The sequence below is a fragment of the Typopeltis vanoorti genome, chromosome 9 (genome assembly GCF_054136105.1).
Source record: "Typopeltis vanoorti isolate ZY-2024b chromosome 9, IOZ_Tvanoo_1.0, whole genome shotgun sequence".
Lineage (NCBI taxonomy): Eukaryota > Metazoa > Arthropoda > Arachnida > Uropygi > Thelyphonidae > Typopeltis > Typopeltis vanoorti.
In genome coordinates, this window is record NC_143557.1 from 90,120,484 (window position 1) to 90,145,113 (window position 24,630).

General features: G+C 38.1%; 1 protein-coding gene across 7 annotated transcripts in view; it reads left to right on the forward strand.

Moving 5' to 3' along the window:
- The window catches only part of LOC150103239 (adenylate cyclase type 2-like), a 457,038-nt gene that overhangs the window by 138,113 nt on the left and 294,295 nt on the right, over nucleotides 1-24,630 (forward strand). For all 7 annotated transcript variants that reach the window (XM_090397822.1, XM_090397825.1, XM_090397827.1 and 4 more), the window contains exon 6: nucleotides 10,865-11,013. In XM_090397822.1, coding sequence (XP_090253948.1) covers nucleotides 10,865-11,013 — 149 coding nt within the window. The remainder of the gene's footprint in view (nucleotides 1-10,864; nucleotides 11,014-24,630) is intronic.

Sequence of the window (24,630 nt, forward strand, 5' to 3'; positions counted from 1 at the left end):
CTAAGAATGTGGTTGGGGTATTAGAAGTTGGCAACAGCTATGATCCAGAATTGGTTTTATAACAGGAAAAAAATTCACTGAAAGCCCTCACTGAAAATGATTGCAGAACTTTTTTTTTTTTATTAAAGAAAGTTTTATAATGATAAATAGAACATATAAATTTATTAATCCTTAGGTAAATAAATGAATTGATGTGTTTAGCCCAGAAGAAGCCACTAGTCATTGTAATTTATTTGTTTAAGTAATGACTAATAAATTAATGTGTTCTATGTATTATTGCAGAACAGTTAATTGAAAATGTAATTAATAAATAAAATTCGTTGAAAAATTATTAATTCAAGAAGCAGTTCATTAAAACAGAAAACTATCTGCCAAAAATGAACTGAAAAGCAATATCAACATTGATGCATTAAGACCTAAACTCTTTTCAGCACTCTTTAAATCATTTAGTAAGTTATCAACTGTTCCAATTCATGTTGTTTAACTAATTGTGAATTATATTTTGAAAACGTTTTTTTTTCTTTCTTGTTATTGTTGCATATTTTGTTACACTTCATAATTAGCAGTTCACTGTTGATGTACACATAAGTTTTGTGTTTATACAGAAAAGAAAGAAAGAATAATATAAAGGAAAAACTAACTAAAAAATGAAACTGAAATTAAATGATGATCAAAATACACTTTAGTTGCTGGCAAATTAAAATAATTTAACAAGTTTGATGAATATTGACATGATAGAACAGGGGTCAGCAACTGCCGGCCTGCAGGCCACATGCAGCCCAAACATGCATTTTTGGCAGCCCATAAAAGGTTGACCATACTTTCATAGCATGTGGCCTGCATGTTGAATTATTTAAATAATACATTTTATAATATGAATAATAAATTAAAAATAATTTTATACCTATACTTCGTGATATCCCCGTGCAAGTTGGAGAGAGTCATGAGTCATCATGAGTGCGGATAACAAAGACGACTTCATTTGACAATGACAGGAATTTTGGTGCACTTTTGCAGTCGCGTTCCCTGGTCCACTTTTAATATAATTCAATAACATCAGCTATTATTGTCAGAGGATGTATATTTGTTAAAAGTAATTTCAAAAATTGGTTCAAGAAAACGTAAAATTGCAGATGAAGGAAGAAAGTTTAATGATGAATGGAACAGCAAGTACTTCTTTATTGAAAATGCGGTAAGCCCCTTTGTCTTATTTGTCATAAAATTGTTGCTGTTATGAAAGAATATATCAGTTGTCATTAAAAGAATGTTGTACTTTATCTCATAATCTCGTACTTTAAATATTTCTGTGTTTTTTAAAGATTGATATAATAAAAATTGATAACTTAAGTATTTTTTTCATTCACTGTTTTCTCTTAATGAAACACTTGCAGCCCGATCATTAAAAAAAAAGTTGAATGTGGCCTGCGAGTCTGAAAGGTTGCCAACCCCTGTGGTAGAGCAAGGAAGTAATTTTACCTCTTTACCAGGCCTTGATATAACTACACCTGAACTATTGTTATAGTAATAATAATAAAAAGCTAACACCTTTTTATTCCCTTATAGGGAGTAGGCAAGGCCTTTTAACTCTATCTAGCTTTTGGAGACTGAGTGGGCAGTTCAATCTCCACAGGTAGCCAATCAGAGATAGTTTGCCCTTGACTATCACTAATTACAAGCTGCAACCAATGGAGAGACCAGCAAGCAAGTACTGCCATCTCTTGGTACCTAACCCTAACAGAATATGTTCTGTCTGAATTAATGTGGGTTCTACAGTCGATTTTCTCAAGTTTATGGGATGAAAAACCCAAGTTTCTGGGAGAAAAAAACCCCACTTGCCCGCACCAAAGATCGCCTAACTCAGGAACTGGTCAAAGATAGGCTTAGAAAAAGTTCCTCCAGTTGCGACTAGACTTGAACTGAGGTCTATCTTTGGGTGGCCTAGCACAGAAGATGCAAGCGCCACTTCCACTGAGCTACACAGGCCTTTTCTTATTGTTATTATTGTTGTTAACTATAATATGATGTATATAATAATAATATATATATAATAATGAGAACTATTGTTATTATTATTTCACCCTTCATGGAGTCAACAGACTCATCATGGGATATTGATTAAAGTTTTTTAATTAATATTTTAGTATACATTGTGATTTCCTGAAAATTTTAAAGTCATGTGTAACCAACATATAAACTTATCTACAAGAATTAAAACCCTTAGCACCCCCCTTGCATTAACAACACATTCTCTTAATGCATTCCATTCTGACAATTCTCCATGTAAAAAATCTCCTCTTCACCACACTCTTACATGACTTCCAGTGAAGACCTCTGGTTTTATCTTTCTCATCTTCTCCTCTTCTCATCTGGATTAATCTGATAAAATCCTCTCACTAACTTAAATCTCTGTCATATCACCTCTTTTCATCATATTCACCAAGCTCTGCAATCTTTTTATTATTATTATTATGATCACCCAAGACCCCATGGAGTCAAAGACTCATCTAGGAGGTATATATGGAATAATATAATGGTCCTTTTATCACACTGGAATAATATAATGGTCCTTTTATCATACACACAGCCCATCATACCATGCCTCAAATATTTTTTCAACCTCTCTCTCTCTCTCTCCATAGCCAGCAGTCCAAAGTCCTGATATTTTCTTAGTCACTTGTCTCTGGACCCTCTTAAATGTCTCCCCATCACACTGAAAACCAGATGACCAAATTCGAGCCCAATAGTCCAAGCGCCTCTGTAGCTCAGTCAGTATAGACGAAGTCCTTTGGTCGGAAAGAGCTAGGTACTATTCCCATCTCCATGATATGAGAAAGAAACCTTTGTCTGGTCTCTTTCAATGAATGGTGAGTTAGTCAGTCTCATATGGAGAAAGGGAGTATTTTTGCACCAGGAAACTCGGATTTTTCTTCCCCTGGCAAACCGTCCCATGAACACATGCACCTACAGATATAGGACACTCTGGGAGGCACAGGGCTAACCAGCTTATCCTTGAATTATGGTTAAGAAATCCAAGAATAGTTGGAAATTGTGGGCACTTAAGTGCCTGTTAGAACCAATGATGGAATGGAATGGACATAGTCCAAGTGTGGTCTGACCAGACAGTGGCACAACCACTTTCTTATCCCTACATGTTAGAGTATGTACTTCTTATCATAGCAGCACTACAATGTATAGCCTTTGCAACACTTGCAATATGTCCTGTAAACTTCAGTCTACTGTCAACCATCACTCAAATAATCTCGAATCTCATCCACTTCCTGCACTACAGCACCACCAATAATATAGCACACAGCCTTATATTTCTGCACTCCATAATGCAACACCTTGCACTTATTAATATTAAAACTACAATTCCACCCCTTTGTTCAGGTCAAAAGTCTATTCAAATCTTCCTGAAATGAATTAACATGAGCACTGCTACTTATAATTCTCCTCAACTTTGCATCATCAGCAGACAACTGAAGATCCCCAGTCAGTCCACATGATATATCGTTTAAAAACAAGTTAAACAGCAGGAGTCCAAGACCAGAACCCTGGGTCATGCCACTGGTTGTCCTTCTTTTTTGAGACCCTGCTCTATCATACACAACCTGCTGGTATTGTTCAGAGAGCCAATCTCTGATCCATCTAACCAATATACTTCCTGTTCCTATCCTCTGCAGCTTGTACACCAACTTATCATATGGTAATCTATTAAACGCTTTTGATAGATTACCACAATAGAGAGTTGAAACTGGTACTAACCTCTTATAGAAGGTGCTATCTCTCATGCCCATCTGTTTTAAAATTGGCACGAATGTTGTATGTCAGGCCAGAAGCTTTTGGAATACTTGTACACCTTGTGAAGTTATCATCAAATCCAAAACATTAAAGCCTCTAGTTGGTTCAGTCACATGTTGCTTAAGATACTTATCTCTAAGAAATTCCACAAACTCACTCTTCTTGTTCTCATACACTAAGTCCTCCTTCCATTCTATATTCCTGTAATTAAAGTCTTCCATCAGGATCGCCTTTTTACATGCCAAACTAATTTGCCTAAACATTTCGGATTTGGCATTCTCTGGCCTATAACAGCATCCTATCAGATATACTAACCTATTTATTTCAACTTCACACTACACAGATTCAAAATCTGTGCATGCACTATCAACTTCCCAACTTGGTGGACACAATTCCTCTGCAATCGTTAACAGCACTCCCCCCCTGCCCTCCTCCTCTTTCACATTTCTCTCCTTCTGGAAAATTATATTATTATTATTAAGAGAGACCTCTAGGGAGTCAGAAACTCATCAAGGGAGGCCACATACTACACACACCAGCTATCATACTTTTTCTTGAATTCATTCACACTGCTTGCACTCACAACATCCAAAGGCAATCCATTCCAATCACACACCACCCTCTGAGAAAAAAATCTAGCCTGCATACCCTTCTTGGCGGCCTTCATTCTCAGCTTCCAAGGATTCCCTCTCATCCTTTCCCCACCCTCCATAAACTGAAAAATTCCATCAATTGAAATCCTGTCCCTTTCAGGATTTCAATTGATTGAGACTTACAAGTTTGTAATTCTCAATCATATCACCCCTCTTTCTCCTGTTTACTAGTGTCTGCAGTCTACAAATTCTCAATCTGTCTTCATAATCAGCATTCTACAATCCTTATATCATTTTTAACACTCTCCTTTGTACTCTTTCCAGTATATCAGAATCACAACTGAAACCCAGAGACCAGACCTGCACACAATAGTTCAAGTGAGGTCTTATCAAGGCCTTGTAAAGAGGCAAAATAACATCTTTATCTTTATAATAAATTTAGTTTAATCCTTTATCCAAGTGTGAGCAAACAAAGTTTGCGCCTGAAAGTATCTTCAGGACTGAGGTAAGGTGGTACACCGTGGTACACACCACCCCTGGTGGTGTGTACCACCTTACCTCAGTCCTGAAGATACTTTCAGGCGCAAACTTTGTTTGCTCACACTTGGATAAAGGATTAAACTAAATTTATTATATTCTAACCAAGTGAAAAATAAACTTTCAACATCTTTATCTTTACATGTGAACATTTGTTTCAGCATATCAATTATCTTTTGAATTGTATTTGCAGTCTTTGCCACATGACTGCTGAACTTCAACATCCTATCTATTAACACTCCAAGTTCCCTAGCCTCATTAGTTTCTTCTTGCCTAATCCCACCAATATAATACGACATTGGATATCTAAGTAATCATGTCGAAGTGAATGACTTTACATTTACTGACACCCATTTTCCTATGTCCACAATTCTAGCCTATTCAAATCATTCTGCAAAGACTGCATATCAGCAGCATTCCTGATTACCCTACCTATCTTTGCATCATCAGCAAATAACTGTATGTCGCTTGTCAAATCCTTCCCAATATTAATGTACAGATTGAATAACAATAGACCAAGCACTGATCCTTGTGGTACACCTCTTGTTACCTTAAACCTTGCAGATTCAGATCTCCCACATACCACTTTCTGTTATCGTCAATCAGCCATCCTCTTATCCATGCTAATATTGTATAACTAACCTATTTATACTAACCGCAGTAGATGATGGGGGAGGAGAGACTGACTGTAAGTGAGCAAGAGGTGTATGGAGAGTTGAGTAAACTAGATGTTAATAAGGTTGTGGGACTTGATAATATATTACCACTTATTCTGAAGGAATGTGCCAGGGAGTTGACACCTGCTTTAACATATTTTTCAATACAAGTCTTGCACTTGGTCGAGTTCCTAAGGAGTGGAAGGAGGGCAAGATTGTGCCACTTCATAAAGGAGGTGATCAAACTCAGGCATCAAATTATAGACCTATCTGTGTGTCAGGTGTTGTGGTTAAGTTGTTGGAGAAGCTTGTGAGAACTAGGACCCAGAGTTGGGTTGACAACAATGGCATCATCTTTGATGGACAGCATTGATTTGGTAAAGGAAGGTCATGTTTTAGTAATCTACTTACTTATTTATTACAATAAAGTGACTGCTTCCTTGGACAGAGGAGAAGAATACACATATACTTATATATGTATACTTATTATATAATATACTTAGATTTTGCAAAGGCTTTTGATAGATTACCGCATGATAAGTTGATAGTCAAACTGGAGTGGATGGGGTTGCATATTAGATTATTGCATTAGATTGGAGACTGTCTGTCTGATAGGTATCAACAAGTTGTGTATGGGGGAGCGATATCCAGGAAAAGGAAAGTTACTAGTGGAGTGCCTCAGGGATCTGTTTTGGGGCCATTACTGTTTAACTTGTATATATTAACGATATAGGTGAAGATTTGGATGGAGATATTCAGTTGTTTGCAGATGATGCAAAGTTGGGACGAACCATGAAGAGTAGTGAAGATGTTGTGGCCTTGCAGGAAGACTTGTATAAATTGAGTGATTGGGCATGGAAATGGGGAGTTCAGTGGTGCAAAATGTAAGGTTTTAAAATTTGGAAAACAAGGATGGGATGCAGAATTTATGCTTCATGAGGATATATTGTTGGAAGTGGAAGAAATAAGAGATCTAGGGATGATAGTGGATGAGGATCTGAAATTTAGGAGACACATAGCAAAAATTGTGAAGACAACACAAAGGCTTCTGGAAATAATGCGGAGGACACTGACGTGTAGAAGTAGGGAGATTCTTGTTCCTTTGTATAAGGCCTTGATGTATAAGGCCACACATAGATTATTGTCCCCAGATTTGGTCACCTGGTTTTCAGAAGGATGAAGAGATGTTGGAAAGTGTCCAAAGGCAACTGACTAAGGTAGTTTCTGACCTCTGGAATGTCGAGTATGAGGAAAGATTGAGAAGATGCAATTTGCAAAGTCTGGTGGACAGGAGGAAGAGGGGAGATATGATAGAGACCTACAAGTTGGTAAGGGGTTGTTGTAGGATCAATGCTAGAGAACTTCTACAGAAAATAGTGGAAGATTGGAGGGAGAACCAGAGGTCATCCCTGGAAACTGTATAAAGAAGGTGTGAGTAGGGGAGTGAGTGGCAGGTTTTTTTATTGCAGAGTTGTAAATGATTGGAATGAATGCCTTGCCTGAGAGTGTGGTGTCTGTGTTCAAGGCACGGTATAATGAGTTGTGTGTGTGATAAAAGGACCTCCCAGATGAGTATTTTACTCTGTGAGGTCTTGGGGTAATAATAATAATAAATAATAAAAATAATAATAATAACTCAAACCCATTTTCTCCAATTTATGCAGCAGTCTTCCATGCTGTCTTGTACGGAATCGAACCCAGCTCTTTCCGACCAAAGGGCTTTGTCTATACCAAGCTACGGAGGCTCATGATTTCATATACTAGAGCATATTAAAGGTATATAATATAGTTTAATATGACTAACTCATATACCTCTATTATTTCATCCAGGCAATCTCCATTTCCCCCTTCAGCATCCAGAGATTCAATGTTAAGCCTGGAATGCATACCATACTCAAGTGAACACTTAACGACTATAATGTATCTGGCATTTTCCTACCATCCAGTTTCACTAAGGTTATTCTTCCATGGTCATTCCTCCTTTTACTAGCTACATAACAAAAAATCTCATTTTATATTTATTACTGGGAACATGCCTATAAAAGGAATTTGCCATTTTCAAAATATTGAATATGGTGAAGTTATTTAATCTTGGTCCATTTTATTTTGATGTGTTTATCATTATTTCCCACACTCTTTAATATGTTCATGTGTATGTTTGTGCATTATGTCTCACAGATAAGCACATATTCCAGAATGAACAGTTAAATTGTTTTCTTGTTCACATCACTTAATCATTTTTGTCTTGTTAATTATTTGATGAAGTTGTTTGTAAAATTCCTGGGATTCTTCTTCTTCATTTTCTTATGGAGTAAAAAATACTGAATATTGTCATATTTCCTCTTTGTAATAATAATCATAATATAATGAAAGGGCTGGCTGCATTTGGATCCATTTCTGATAGCCATGGAAATGCTATTTACTATCCTGATTCAGATATACCAGTTAAATCAACCGTATAGTTGTATTGTTGCTTTAATGAAATTTTTTTGTTTCAAACACACTCATAATGACTGTTTTTTACCACAAGCATATAGAGCTTAAGATATGAATAGAAATAAATTATGCCACTATTTAGATAAAATATAAATACAGGTATCCCTTGCTTAACGCGACGAAATTAATTGCGGCAATCCCTTGATTTACGCGGCAAGCGTTTTGATTAATGCGCCTTTAACCCTGCAGAGCTTGCAGCTGATCTGACAAATACATGCAAAATGTTTAATATAAATATTCTTACACAATTCAGTGTACAGCTTGGAGGTCATGAGTAGCAGTGCATTCATATGTTACGAGTGATATTCCACACTGTTTTTTGCTGTCAGTTTGGTTTAACACGTTATATAAAGGTTTGTGATATTTGACAGTAAATTGTATCTGAGAGATACTGTGACCTCCAATGTCAGTTATAGCATGGTTTAGTTTTTTTTTTTTTTTATTCTTTGTTCAATAATTTCTAGATTGTAACTGAAAATTAATAAACCATTGTTAGATTGTTACCTATCTCTAAAACCTTACTTTTACTTCTTCCTATTATCTACTCTGCAGTCGTATCTATGCTTACCAAAATTTTGAGTTTGTCCCCTTTTTGGATATATGCAAATTTGTTTTTTACCTCTGCACCAGCTTATATCCTATAATAGAGTAGATTTCTATTCAGTGAGACATTCCCAGATTCTTATGCATAAACTCATTAGTAACCCTTACTGACAGTCGTGGCCTTTAAACTAATTCTTTAAGTATCAATCCCCTCTCGCTTATGGTTCAGAATTTTATGAGTGGTGAGTTGACTATCATATTCAGGCAAGACTCAGAATTAAACAAATTACATGTTTATTTGAAACTTGAAACACATTTACAGTTATATTATACCACATATTCAATAAACTCAGTCATGCAAAATCAATTCTAGGTTATAAGGTCAATTCACACTAAATTAGTTCAAAATGCATATTAAACAAAACTAAGCACATCACTAAGCACAGTACTACCAAAACAATAACTCTCTCTCTGTCTTCTAAATTTTACTTCTAAGCTCTGAGGCTTAATATCAAAGCAATCTCAATTCAATTCTACCTGTAACATATATCATACAAATTTGACTCTGTCTCTCTCATTAATAATCGGTCCAGAACAATATGCCAGATGGACATCAGTTATGTTACATATCACAAAATTCTACTTAGAGTTCATTAGCTAGACTGTCCAAACATCTATCATATTACAGTAATTTCTTCACTCCAATGCGAACTAATTAACATGAAACAAAAAGTCTACTTTACCATCACTGAACTGGAATCAGGTCTGCTGGTCTTTTCTACCTTTTGTGTTGCTCACGAATTGGATCTTCCATCACGCCACGTGCAGGGTCTGGTTACCACTCAGTAGGCCTATCTTCATATACAGCATCGTTTCCGCAGGAGGTGAGCTGCAGACATGCTCATGCCTGCAACTGCTTCCAAGGAGAGCATTCGCTATCACATGCTGATACTCTGTGAAATTCACTGAACAGACTGCTTGAATTTCCTGCCGTTACACATCGCTGTCTTGCAACAATCAATGAGATGAGAAAAGAGGACTTCGTTGACCTCGTGAGCCCCCTTTTATTTTTATTTTTAGCGCCCTCTTTTTCCTTCTGAATTCCCCACACGGCACTATGATAGTCTCGTCCCCAGGTTGGTCCCTTACTTTCTCCCTGCTTTGGGAGCGCTCTTTCTCAGAAGGTGAATGTGAGTTGCTTTCCGTGTACATCACTGCCTCGGGCTTTTCATTTAACATGCACGTGACCATTAGACCTTTGCTCACAGGTTACTCAGTGATTCAGTAAAATGAGTCATCTCAAATGAACGTGATATTTACAAATAATTCTCTTCTCAAATAAAATAAAACAATATAGTATTATGATATCTTCCTTGAAAGGAAAAATATTTTCTTATACATTTAGTAATTTCCCTTGTGTTCTGCTGGATTGCAAGTTTTTTTCCCTTCAGCCTTCATTTTAAAATGTTAAATCCTGAGTGAATAATTTATCCTTTCAGACATATCAATCAGGATCTAACACTATCATGTATTACTGAAATAGAGAGCCAAAGGCATATTTATCATACATGTCCTCTAGGAGATGTGCTTTACATTATGGAAAATACTAAGGAAAGTGATCTGGAGCTTACTCCACCTTTACTACGAGTTGCCCATAAAGTTGCTTATGCTTGCATCCACCGAAACTTTTAGTTTCTGTATATTCGGCACGTAATTCTTGTAGTTTCTATATTCGGCTATAAAATAATGTTGGATTCAATATCCACTTAATTTGTATCATTATGTATTATATTTGCAGCGTTTTTTTATTTATGTTTTATTGCTTGTTTACCGAGGTCTGGAGAGTCATTTTGCTTGTTATCATAGAATTTATGTAGATAAGAAAAAAACTAAAACTGTTCAAACGACTCTTGATAACTTCTTTTGATAAAAAAAATTGCAGTAAATAATGTAGGTGCAAATATTTATCAAACATTTATCTTGCATTCATTTTTTATCTTTCCTAAAAGAGTACCATATAAAACGAATTATTAATACAGTAATCGATCATGGACGAATTATAATTTTTACCATTGATTATTAGATTTGATTAGTGCGATTTTGATATGCGCAGTAACATTGAGGGATTAATTAACCGTGTTAATCAAGGGATACCTGTATATATTTTCAAAATGTGAATTTTTAAATTTTATGCGATGTTCTTGTTGACTTAAGTTGATATTTTAATTTTTTCTATAGGAAAAGTTATTACTCAGTATTCTTCCTAAACACATTGCAACTAAGGTGTCTAATGATATCAGAGATGTGCTGCACAAACTAGATGATTGTCGCCCTCTTGCTCCCAAACCTTTTAATGAATTGTATGTTGAAAAACATAAGAATGTCAGGTAACCTATTATTTTTTGATTTTCTGTTTCCTTTTCATGTGTAATTTTTCTGTGTGTGTGTGTGTGTGTGTGTGTGTGTATGTGTATGCAGATGTGCGTGCGTGTGTATTTTGTGCTTTCCTTCCAATAGTAACCCTACCAGGAGGTAATTTATATCATACATGCTTCATTGCATGTAGCTTCCAAGTACTGATTAACATTTATATTTATATTTTTGTATATTCATATTTACATTTATATTTTTATATCTATATGTATGTATTCCCACCTTTACATCAATAATTATATAGATATGTTTATATATATACATATATTTACACTATATAATTCACACAATATCAGTAAATTATGTTACATTACAACAACTGGAAGTTGATCTTATGGACAAATTTAATTAATTCTGAGTAATACTTTTGGATAAGTGTCTGTTTTGACACTGGCCACTTGTCTCCATAAGTGATGACGTGTTGTATTAAGGGCATCCGGATGGAGTCCAGTAGCTGAGTTGTAAAGTATGTGATTGACAGTCTGTTGAAGGTGCAACAACAAATGCATGATGGAGAGTTGGCATCTTTTTTTCAGCTGGAATCTACTTTTGATACTTGGCAAGAATTCTTTTGTCCGATTTCTTTTTAGAATTCTTTTTATTGATCTTTTTTTTTTTATGTTTAACATTCTTCTTCCCACAAGTTTAGGCTTCTTTCTTCTGCATTTTTCTTGTTGAGAGGCTTATACGCTGGTTAGACATAATAACTAATATTTAAGGAATTGACAGCGTATACTGGAAATATAGATTAAATAAACTTTAATATACACTTTCCGATATTTCGGCGAACGTTATGTTGCCATCTTCTTGGGAACTTACTAAAAAGACACGTGCACACAAGTACTAATACAACAAATGAGACTGAGGCTAGGACGCTAGCGTTTTCCTAAAGTCCTGATGGTGCCCCCTGGCGGGCTATATTGGTAGTTCTTGGCCTTTGGGCTGAAGTTCTTTTGATAAAAGTTTCCCAAATTTGGGGCAGTTTCATGCATCCAAATTTGTTGAGGTTTGGCATGTTCCTAAGGGCCGAGGCTGATTCCATGAATAGTCTTTCATACTTGAACTTGCTGCGGTGTATTACTGTGGCTTTCTTCCATCTTATTCTGTGGCGAGTATCCAGAGCGTGGTCTGCAAGCCCAGAGTGGCTGTACTGGTAAAATCGGATGTAATCCTTGTGTTCTGAGATTCTGATATTTGCTGTCCTGCCTGTTTGGCCAAAGTAGGACAGTTTACAGCTGCAAGGGACCTGGTATACACCAGGTAGGTCTAGGGGAAGTGGTTGGTCTTTGGTGGAGCGGATAAGGGATGCCAGTTTCCTATGTGGTCTGTAACAAGTGGTCAAGTCATGTTTTTTTAAGATTTTATTGATTTTTTCTGAGGTGCCTCTGATGTAGGGAATAGTGATGGATTTGGAGTAATCTTTTTTGTGAAGGGGAGGGGGTGGTGGGTTGTGGATAACTGGGTTAAGTATTTTTTGGATTTTTTGGAGAGGGTAGCCGTTGGCTGAGAAAGTGTCACGGATGTGATTTAGTTCAGTGGTTAGGGCTTGATCATTAGAACAGATTATTTTTGCCCTGTTGAATAATGTTTTAATAACTCCATATTGTTGTGAGGGGGGGTGGTGGGATTGTTGGTGAATGTATCTGCCTGTATGGGTGGGTTTTCTATAAACAGAGAAAACCAAGGTTCCATCAGGTTGGTGGGTGACTAGTGTGTCTAGGAAGGGGAGGTTATTGTTTTCCTCTTTTTCCAGGGTGAATTTGATTCTAGGGTGTTGGTTGTTCAAGTGTGTTAGGAAGGAGAGGAGTGAATCCGGGCCATGTGGCCAAATAGCGAAAACATCATCAACATAGCGAAGCCATATGGTAGGTTTTTGTGGGCTGAGTTTAAGGCTTTCTCTTCAAACATCTCCATGAAGAAGTTGGCCAAGGGTGGGGAAAGTGGTGAACCCATGGCTGTCCCCTCTGTCTGTTTGTAGAATTTTTCCTGCCAAACGAAATAGCCTGAGTTCATTGTAAACTGAAATAGGGCTGAGATATCGGGAGGAAATTTAGCTTGGATTAGCTCTAAGGTTTCTTTGAGAGGGACATTCGTGAATAGGGAGGAGACATCAAAACTGACCATTATGTCATTGTGTTGGAGTGTAAGGTTTTCTATACTGGCTTTGAAGTGGGCTGAGTTTTTTATGTGTGATGGTGTATTGCCAGTATAGTGTGAGAGCGCTTTGGCTAAATGCTTGGCTAGTTTGTAAGTGGGGGGATCAATGCCATCCACTATGGGACGTAATGGCACATTTTCTTTGTGTATTTTTGGGAGCCCATATATGCGGGGGGGGTCTAGAGTTATAGGGTTTTAGTCTGTTGGTAATCTCCACAGGCCAAGAAGTGACCTTCTTAAGGAGCCTATGGAATTTTCTAATTTGTGAGCTGGTGGGATTGTAATCAATGGGGAGGTAAGTGGAGCGATCTAATAATAAAGCCTTGAGCTTACCTGTGTAGTCTTTAAGATTGAGTACCACAGTGGCGTTCCCCTTATCCACTTTGGTGATCACTATTTTTTTGTTTCTCTTCAATTCTTGTAGTGCCTTGTATTCACTAATGGATATGTTGGATTTTGGAGGTTTTGCTTTATTGAGAACACAGGCTACATCCAATCTAATGTCGTTGGCGACGTGGGTTGGAAGTTGGCGAATCCTGCGTTCAATTTGAATCATTAATTCCTCGACCGGTAATTTCCTAGGAGCAATGGCGAAGTTGTGACCACGTGACAGAGCGTGGATTGCTTCTGGCTTTAAGGTAGCTGACGATAGGTTAACAACAGTGTTGGTTTGTAGTTTGGACGCCCTGGATACCCTGGATAGACCATGCTCTGGATACTCGCCACAGAATAAGATGGAAGAAAGCCACAGTAATACACCGCAGCAAGTTCAAGTATGAAAGACTATTCATGGAATCAGCCTCGGCCCTTAGGAACATGCCAAACCTCAACAAATTTGGATGCATGAAACTGCCCCAAATTTGGGAAACTTTTATCAAAAGAACTTCAGCCCAAAGGCCAAGAACTACCAATATAGCCCGCCAGGGGGCACCATCAGGACTTTAGGAAAACGCTAGCGTCCTAGCCTCAGTCTCATTTGTTGTATTAGTACTTGTGTGCACGTGTCTTTTTAGTAAGTTCCCAAGAAGATGGCAACGTAACGTTCGCCGAAATATCGGAAAGTGTATATTAAAGTTTATTTAATCTATATTTCCAGTATACGCTGTCAATTCCTTAAATATTAGTTATCTTTCTTCTGCAAGTGGTTTTATAGCAGATTTCGAGTACTTTTGGTAACTTGTTTCTAGCTGTTCATTTCTAGCTGCTTCTTTAGCCAGCTGATCCACTGTGTGTGTGTGTGTGTGTGTGTGTTGTAGAGAAAGAACAGGATAAGATTGGATGTGACTATAATGTCAGAAATCTATATCAACATATATTTCAACTGATAGGAAAGTAATAAAAGTATAAGAAAGTAAATCAGATCTTCCTAAGCAAACGTAAAGTCTCTATGTGAAATTATATTTATGACTGTCTGCATTACAAAAGTGATGACAACTATAATACAAAATAAAGTCCTCTCAGATTTCTTTTATATAGTCCTTCATTATATTATACAGTCAACTTGTATTATAGCATATGCTACTACAGTGCAATCAGTGACTATGACAAATTAAAGTCCCAACAAAAGCACATGTCATCATTGCTATTCTAAAAGAAATTCACTATTGCAAATCTTCCATTATAAAAGCTATTCCTTTGGTCTCTTTGAATTGACTATAATGTTTATTTTTTTAAGTTTTATCTGCTAAAATGATAATATTAATCCTTGCGATGATCTCATATATATATATACACACACAATACACACTGCTTGGAAAGAAGATGATGGACACCATAGTGTGAGGTACAACCAGCCATGGTGCCCACCTGAATAAGATATATTATTATTATTATTGATTCAGGCCTCCATGAAGTCAAAAGACTCATCGTGAGAGGTCCTTCCTAGAAAATACAAAATCTATCATACTACTCCTGGAACTTACTGACCATTCGTACTCTCACCACTCTATCAGACAATGCATTCCACAGTTCAACCACTCTCCATGCAAAGAAAACACTCCATACCCTCTTGCTCACCGCTTCCTTTCGTAACTTTGAGGGATGGCTTCCCTTGTCCTTGCTTTTTCCTCCTGTTCCACCAAGCAAAAGAATGCTCCAGTGTCAATCCTGTAACCACCTTTCAACACTTTAGAAGTCTCAATCTTATCACCTCTCCTTCTATCTACCAAACTCTGCAGTCCACATTCCCTCAGCCAATCCGCATAACCAACATAGTGTAGTCCTGAAACCATCTTTGTTATCCACCTCTGTACCCTTTCCACAGTAAAAATTTATCCTTTTCAAATCCTTGGGACCAAATTTGAGAACAATAGTTCAAGTGTGGTCTGATCAGGGCTTTATACAATGAAATGAAATGAAATTTATCTCTGCAGGTAGGTGTCCTTCTCAGTATTGCAGTAATCCTCTGGATTACCTTCACCACCTTTGCAATATGTTCCCTGAATTTCAGGTTTCTATCAGTCATCACCATCAGATCTCTTGTCTCCCCTACTTAAGTACAGCTCTTTCAACAGAGTATGCTGCCTCCCAGTGATGTATCCCAAACTTCAAGACTTTACGTTTTGCTGCATTAAACCGACATCTCCATTCATTTGCCCATCTGTCCAGTTTATTCAAATCCTCTTGCAGGGCTGCCACATCTGCAAACAACTGAATATCCCCTTGCAATGTTATTGATATAAAGGTTAAACAATACAGGTCCCAGTACTGTGCCCTGTGGGACCTCACTTGTAACCTTCTGTCTCCTTGATATTGCCACACCATACACAACTCTCTGATACCTATCAGATAGCCAATCCTGAATCCAGTTTACTAAGCTGACATCGAAACCCATGCGCTGCAACTAAAATATCAGCTTATCGTGTGGCACCCTGTCAAATGCCTTTGCAAAATCCAAAAAATGGCAGAATATGACTTTCCCTCATCAACTGCTCTTGTCATGTTATTATAAAAGGCAATCATATTAGTAAAGCAATAGTGTCCCTTAACAAATCCATGTTGACTCTCACAGATAACATTACCCTCATCTGCCCAGTGCCGTATATAGTCCCTCACTAATTTCTCCATGATATTAACAACTACTGATGAAACACAAACTGGTCTATAATTTGACACATTCAGTCTGCTACCCCTCTTATGCAGTGGCACTATAGTGCCTTCCTTCCATTCTTTGGGTATCTTTCCTTTGCAAGACTTTCATTGAAAAGCCTGGTCAACGGAGCTGTTAGTTTTTAGCAGATTCTCTCAAAACCCATGACGAAATTCCATCCAGTCCCACAGCTCTGCTGACATTCAGAGTACTCAGTATTTGAAACACATTCTCCTCTTGCACCTCAAACCTACCCTATTCCTCTAGTATTAAAACCTACTTGTCCGGGATGAAATACTCCAATAAATTGTTCATTGAACAACTCCACTATGTCCTCTCCACCATTAGTCGCTATTCCCATTTTTATCCAATAATGTCATTCTTCCACAATCATTTCTTCTCCTACTGGCCACATAGATAAAAAATTCCCTAGGATTTTCTTTGGATCTTAGTGCCTATCTCTTCTCATATTCCAGTTTTGCTTTCCTTACCATACTAGTCAGTCTCCTGGCCTGAGTCTTATAATCTTCATGCATCTGTTCTCCACCTCTCTCTTTATATCTCTTCCATAACTTCTTTTTTCACCTACAATTCCTGTTTGATATTGTTTAACATCCACTTTATACCAAATTGTGTCCATTTCTTCACTCATGGAATATAGCTTACTGTTACTGCTTACAAATATTCCTTCACCGTTTCCCAAGCACTAATGATATCTTGGTCTTCCAATTCTGCCCTCCATGGAACCGCCCCCAAGTTGATATCTAAGACTATTATAATCACCTGCCTTAAAATTCCACATATGTTCCCTTTTCTTTTGATACTCCTGCATGTCTCTTCATCTTCCATGTCAAAACAACATGGTCACTCTCTCCATCTGGAGGTGGGGGGGGGAGATTCCATCTCATTTGTAATCAGCTCTTCTGATGCTATGAACAAATCCAAAACTCTTGAACCTCTTGTTCCTTCTATTACATGTTGCCTAAGACATTTGTCTCTCAAGAATTCTAGAAATTCTATTCCCTTATTATTACATGCATTTTCCTCTTCCTAATTTATACTGGCATATTAAAATCTCCCATAACAATCATTCTTCTTGCACTTCCCAAGCTCAACTGCCTAAACATCTCTTGCTCCTCACCTCTATGCTCCTTGGCTTGTAGCAACACCCCACTAAATATACTGTCCTGTCCACCTCTACCTCACCCCATATGCTTTCAAAACCATTAGTGTCACTGCCCTGCTAAGCTTCCACTCTGAGAGGACATAAGTCATCACTTATCAAAGGCTGTACTCCACCACTGAGTTTTCCCTTCCTATCTTTTCGAAAGATGCTGTACCCTGCCACTTCTATTCCTGGTATTATATCATCTTCCATCAACCCTGTCTCAGAGATCTCAATAATCTTCGGACAGGCTGATGCTATCAGCACCACTAATTCATCTTCTTTATTCCAGATACTCCTGGCATTAGTATAAACCATAAAAATGTCACTGTTTCTATACCTATCCTTATCCCCTCCTGACTCCACTGGACTCAGCGTTACCCAATGTATTCTCCCCTTCTCCTAAGCACCTATTACCACAAAAGGCCACCCATGTTACCATTCCCCCTTGTAATTGTAGTTTCCCTGCATTGACACACCGACTCACTCAGAGAAGAGCAATCTATCTAGAGGCCTACATCCTTCCTCATTCAAATGCAAACAGTCTCTTGCATACAGTTCCTTTCTGTTCTCAAATGACCTCCAAGCATCCAGGTATTCCAATCCTTTCTTCTGACACATTCTGGTTACCATGCTATTCATCATTAATGCTCTTCTACTCAGCTCTTCATTATCATACCTGGGAAACACACACACATCCTATCTTCCCCCTCTGAGTTCTCTTCTGCACAACCTCAAGGATGAATCTCAGATCTCCCACCACACGATTTGCTGACATGACTGCAACAATCCTATGGGACATATTTTCCACAAGCCTTTTCCGTTTGTTGAGGCTTAAGTGCTGTGGGAACATCATACTGGAAGTTTAGTGGAATGTTTTCAGTACTGGGAAAGGATTAAAACTAATTTTAATGCTTCCAGTATTTCATCTCAGTCACTGAGACATCTTTGGTGATTACAAATAACTTTTGTAACAACATTAAAATACAATACAATACTAAGCGAAATGTGGGTGACTCTTAAGTTCAGTCTGGGTTGGGAACCCTCTATGGGCATTTGTAGGTGGCCTAGGATGTAATGTGGGATCTCTGATAATTGATGTTTCCCAAATTTTTGGAAGTTTTATGCAACTGTATTTATTTAAATTCAGTTGAATTTTGAGTGCCTCCACAAATTCTAAAATGAGTCTTTCTTTTTTGAATTGAATATCGTGGAGCATAGTGATTTTTCTCCAGGAGATCCTGTGGATTGTATCCAAAACATGGTTTGCAAAGCCAGATTGACCATAGTCATTATTGCAGATGTATGATTTGTGTTCTTCTAAATGGATGGTTGCTAATCTACCTGTCTGTCCGAAGTAAGCCAGCTTGCAGGAACAAGGTGCTCTATATACTTCAGGCACTGATAGAGCTGATCTTTGGTGCAATGGATAAGGATGGTAAGTTTACGTGGGTGACTTTTAGTTTTACTTTTTTACAGGTTGTACTTTTTTTTAAGGATCTAGCTATTTTTTCTGGTGTACCACAGATGTAGGGTATGGTGATGGCATTTCTGAAATCCTTCTGAAGAGATGGCTAGGAGGAGCTGATTATTTTTTTTAAATTCTGTAATCACTGCAGCCATTGGAAAGGAAGGTGTTGTGTATGAGGTTGGGTTTGGTTGAAAGGGAGGTTGCACTGGAACAAAGCTTGTGAGCTCTACTAGTTAAAGTTTTAATAATACCATATTATTGAGAGGGGTGGTGGTGGTGAGAGAGAGTGTTACAAAAGTTACTTGTAATATCTGTTTCTCATGTCTTAGTGACAGACGAAATATTGGAACCATTAAACTTCCAACATGATGTCCTCACCACACGGATTCTAATCATTCATAGTGAAGAAATAGCATGCAAATCAACACAATATGGTAAGTTGAAACTATGCTTATGTAGGCAATTAAATTGGCTGGCCTTTTTAAAAAGATGTCAGGGCACAAGAGTGATATCAAATTGCATTAAACTAAAAATCAAATTTCAGTCAAAACAAGTCCTTCATATATATAAACATGCCAGCTTTGCACTATTACGAGAGCAGATTGCTGCAACATGTGCCACCTCTCTGAGACAAACACCGCCATTGGCTCATTACAATCAGAGCTTTATGCAATACTCAACTCTGAACTTTGGTCCCTTCTCTTGGACATCTCAAAAGCTTCCATGCAGAAAGAATTCCAAAAAATAAAATATAAGCACATCAAAAAAAGGTTTAACAACCTGTGTAAATCGAAACCACTAACACAAGTTCATCCACTCCAGACAGTAGCCAATCTATCATCAAAAAGACTCAACGAAGATGCCGTCAGTGCCCTAAGCCTTGGCCACAATTTTGCCGTCACACCAAAAGAACTGTCAGTGCTATATATAATGTACAACATCAAATGCAGAATCTGTTGCTCAGTGCCAGAAACAACAAATAACATCAGACTTGACATCACCAACATCCTCGCTCATTCGTCACCTCCAAAAAGTAATTTATCTTCCAGACAACTCACTGCCTTCAAAAAATTATGGAAAGAAAAAAATATCATTATCACCAGAGTGGATAAGTGTAATGCCACAGAATATAATCGAAAAATGGAGATTATTCTCTGAGATCACGCTGCCTACATCCCACTAGAACATGATCCAATAATAACTCAAGTTAAAAAATTAAAAAACTTACTTAAAAAAGTATCCTCCTGTCCACCTGACATTAGAAAAAAAAAAAACTCAACCCTTTCAGTTCTCATTCCCTCACAGATATGCAATTTACAAAAAAATCCACAAACCTAACCCCCCCCCCCCCCAAGACCTATAGTTGATGCACCTTTCTACAAACTGTCAAAGCAGCTGGCTAACTCTCTGACTCCCTCACTAGTCTTACCACAACCTATGTAAAAAAATTCTACCCATTTTAAAACCTTAATTGAAAATCTAACTTTAAATAATACAGACATATTGGTAAGCTTTGACATCACCTCATTGTTTTCCAATATTCTCTTAAATGACACCTTAACCTCTTAAAAAATGGGTTTCCTTCTGATGTCTTATAGCTCTTTTCCTTTCCCATCAATTCTGGTTATTTTTCTTGGAAGAACAAAATCTACAAACAAATAGAGGGAACTGCCATGGGTCCCCCCCACCCTCTCTTGCCAATTTTTACATGGAAAATTTTGAAAAACAAGCCATAGACTCCTCCCCCCTCTAAAACCTTCTATCTGGCTAAGATATGTAGATGATGTGTTTTCTATTTGGCCTCATGGCCCAGACACGTTAGACAACTCATTCCTCAGTCACCTTAATAGCCTACATCCAAGAATCCAGTTTACGATTGAAAAGGAAAATAACAATAGTTTACCCTTCCTAGACAGCTTAGTAACACGCTTTCCTTCTCTGTATATAGAAAACCTACTGACACAGGTAGATACATTCACAAACTCTTTCACCAGCACCCATCTTAACAATATCTCGGTCGGTAGGTGTCGCACTGATATGATCGTTGGCTTGTCGAGAGCTCCTGAAAAGATCACTAGTATTTTATGTTATCATTGGCAATTTCACTAGAATTTTACGTAGTATTGTTTGCTTTTCGTTTCTTAGTGTGTATGGCGGCCAGGTCGCCATGTTTGTTTAAGAGTTTTGATATAAAAGAGTTTATGCAATGTGCTGTCTGTGAGATGTATGCTTTGTGAAGAGTAGTTGGAGTCTGGTTAGATGGTGATAGTGGAGTTAATATGTGCAGAAAGTGTAAGGAGAATGAGGATCTGAAGCATGTTTCGGGTGGCGAGAGTGATATCGTTAAAGAAAGTCAGAATATAGAAAATAGTATTGCGATAAGGAATTGCGAGATAGTACCAGATAGGTGTGAGAGCATCGTTGAAAGTGTAAATGAAGGTAGAAATACAGAACAAATGGATGATTTAAATGATAATGAAAATGGTGAGATAGATGCAAGTAGTGAAATCGCATGGTTGAGTGGAGCAATGCACAGAGCAAAGCAGCAACTGGAGCGTATGGAAAAATGTGTACTGAACATACTGACTAATAAACGGCAAAAGTCTGATACGAAAAATAAGAGAATGTTCGTAAACATAAATAAAATGAAGGAGCAAGTGCTGTATGGAGATTCGTTATTAAGAGGTGTGATAGTTGAGAGTTTGATGAAATTGTACCACCCGGGTGTGAACATAAAGGACGTCAGCGAATCTATTCGAGTGCATAAACAGAGGGTGAAAGAAATGATAATCGTGGCAGGAACAAATGATTTGAAAGAAGACAAAATGGAAATGATAAAGGATGTGAGGGAATTACTTGAGATAGCAAAAGAGAAGAGTGAGAGAGTAAGGATGGTGAGTATTTTTCTACGGTATGACAGTGAAGTGTTTAGAAGGAGGGCCATAATTGCCAATGACTTCATGCGTGGGTTATGCATGGAGAGTGGTGTGGAATTTGTGGATGTGCGGAGTGAGTTCGATGGGCGAATGGATTTATATGAGATGGATGGGTTACGTTTGAATGGATTTGGTGTACGAAGGCTTGAAAAAGTGTTGATGAATGAAGTGGAAGTGGATGTACAGACTCAGGGAAACTAGATTTATTAAGGGGTGGGGAGTAGATATGCAGACTTTAGGGAGGCAGTTGAGTGTATGAATGAGTATAATATGCCCGAGCGAGTACGAAGGACAACAAATCTGAATGGGATAGTTAGTATAAGGCATCAAAGTAGGGATGGGACTAATGGGCTTCTGCAATTCATGTACACTAATGGTAGGAGTATTAGGAACAAGAAGGAAGAGTTTTTGGCCTTGGTTGGCACTTCCAGGCCACAGGTTGTTGGTATTAGTGAAACATGGCTGACAGAGGATGATAAAGCAAGTGGGATTGAGTGTGACAGGTATAGCGTGTTCAGGAGTGACAGGGAGAATAAAAAGGGGGAGGAGGAGTGTTATTGATGATAGCTGATGAGTTGCAGCCAAGGAGTATAGAAGTTGAACTGCAGGATAGAGAAAAGAGCACATTTGAGGCTATCTGGTGTGAGATACAGGCTAGCAGAACAAAATATACAATTGGGTGCTGCTATAGACCAGGTAATGGAATAGATGGTGGGGATAGTATGCATAGGCAAATAGAAAAAATGAGTGGAAGGAGGAGAGGGCACATGGGAGGAAGGAATTGGATTTTATGTGGTTATTAAGGGACAACTATCTGCGACAGCATGTAGTGGAAGATACTAGGGGTCAGAGAGTGCTTGACCTAACAATTGCATCCGAGAATGTGGCTGTAACGAACATGACCATGTTGCCACCAATTGGTGAGAGTGATCATAAGGTCATGACTTGGGAGGTGGCTAAAGTTGTGGAATTTATAATTAAGACAGGGTACATGTGGAATTACCGGGCTGGTAAGTATGACAAGCTTAGGAGTGTGCTTGGCTCAGTGCCATGGCATGTAAAACTATAAGTGCTGGATGTTGATAGTGCATGGGAGGTGGTTAAGAAGTGTTTGCAGGAGGCAATGGTTGACTGTATACCAAGAGTCCGAAAAATAAATCAAGTAGGGGTTAAATGGATGAATAACACTATTAAGCTTGAGCTGCAAAAAAAAGAAACAATTGTGGAGGGAATTTAAGGAGAAAGGTGACCAGCAGGTGCAGGAATTATAAAGCTCAGGCCAGGAAGGTAACAAGGGTGGCAAGAAAAGCAAAAGTGGATTATGAAAGAAAATTGGCCATGCAGGCTAAAGAGAATCCCAAACAGTTTTTTTCAATATGTTGCAAGTAAAATGTTCGTGGCATGATTTAAAAAAAATGCTGAGGGTAGGAAGGTAACCGAATCAGTCGATATAGTGGAATTACTGAGCGAGCACTTTGCAAGAGTATATCATCCAGGTGGTGACATTGCAGGAATGGAAGAACCAACAGCTTATACTGGAATTGTGATGAATGAAGTAGAGGTAAATAGTCTATTACAGAACCTCAATGTCAATACCTCTGGGGATTGGATGGTATACCAGCTCATGTCGTACATGAAGCAGCTAAAGAATTGTCAGTGCCCTTCACCATTTTGTTTAATTTGAGCCTCGGGTCTGGGTCAGTCCCAAGGGGATGGAAAGAGGGAAAAATAGTTCCGCTGCATAAAGGTGGTTCCAAGGCTGCTGTTGAAAATTACTGGAAATCAGCATAACAGGAATCGTTATGAAGGTCTAGGAGAAAATAGTCGAGAGGAAAATACAAGATTGGATAGATGAAAATGGGATACTGTATCGGGGACAGCTTGGTTTTGTGAAGGTAGGTCATGCCTCAGTAACTTGCTCATGTATTATAACACAGTGACGGCTGAACTGGATAAGGTTAATGGGTTTATAGTGATTCTACTGGACCTTGTTAAGCCCTTTGACAGGATACCACATGGAATTCTAATCAATAAAATGCAGCATATGGGGATGGATATATAGGGTTGGTGAGATGGATGGGAGGGAGGTTGACAGAGAGATATCAGATAGTGGTTTATGCAGGAGTAGAGTCTACAAGATGGCCTATGATTAGTGGTGTGCCACAAGGATCTGTTCTTGTACCACTGCTGTTTAATTTGTTCATTAATGATATAGGAAAGGATCTGAGAGGAACAGTTCATTTGTTTGTGGATGATGCAAAGTTGGGTAGGGCAATAGTGAATGTAGAGGATGTCAACATTTTGCAGGATAATTTGGATAGATTGGAGGTCTGGACTAAGAAGAATGGATGTCAATTTAATGTGGCAAAATGTAAGGTTATACATTTTGGGGTGAAAAGATTAGCAGCAGTTTACTACATTGGTGAAACTGTACTCCAGGAAATTGATGAGGCAAGAGATTTAGGAGCGTTGGTGGATAAGGAGTTGAAGTTTAGGGGGCACATTGTAAAAGTGGCCAAATCAGCTCATCAAATCACTTGGTTGCTGAAGAATACGTTGACAAGCAGAGACAAGCATGTTATTGTTCCTCTGTATCGAGCCTTGATAAGACCCCATCTCGACTACTGTGCCCAGATTTGGTCACCTAGGTTTCTTCTTGATGGGGAGGACGTTGAGAGGATCCAGAGGCGAGTGACCAAGATGATAGCAGGTCTGTGGAATGAACCTTATGAGAACAGGTTGAGGATTTGTGGG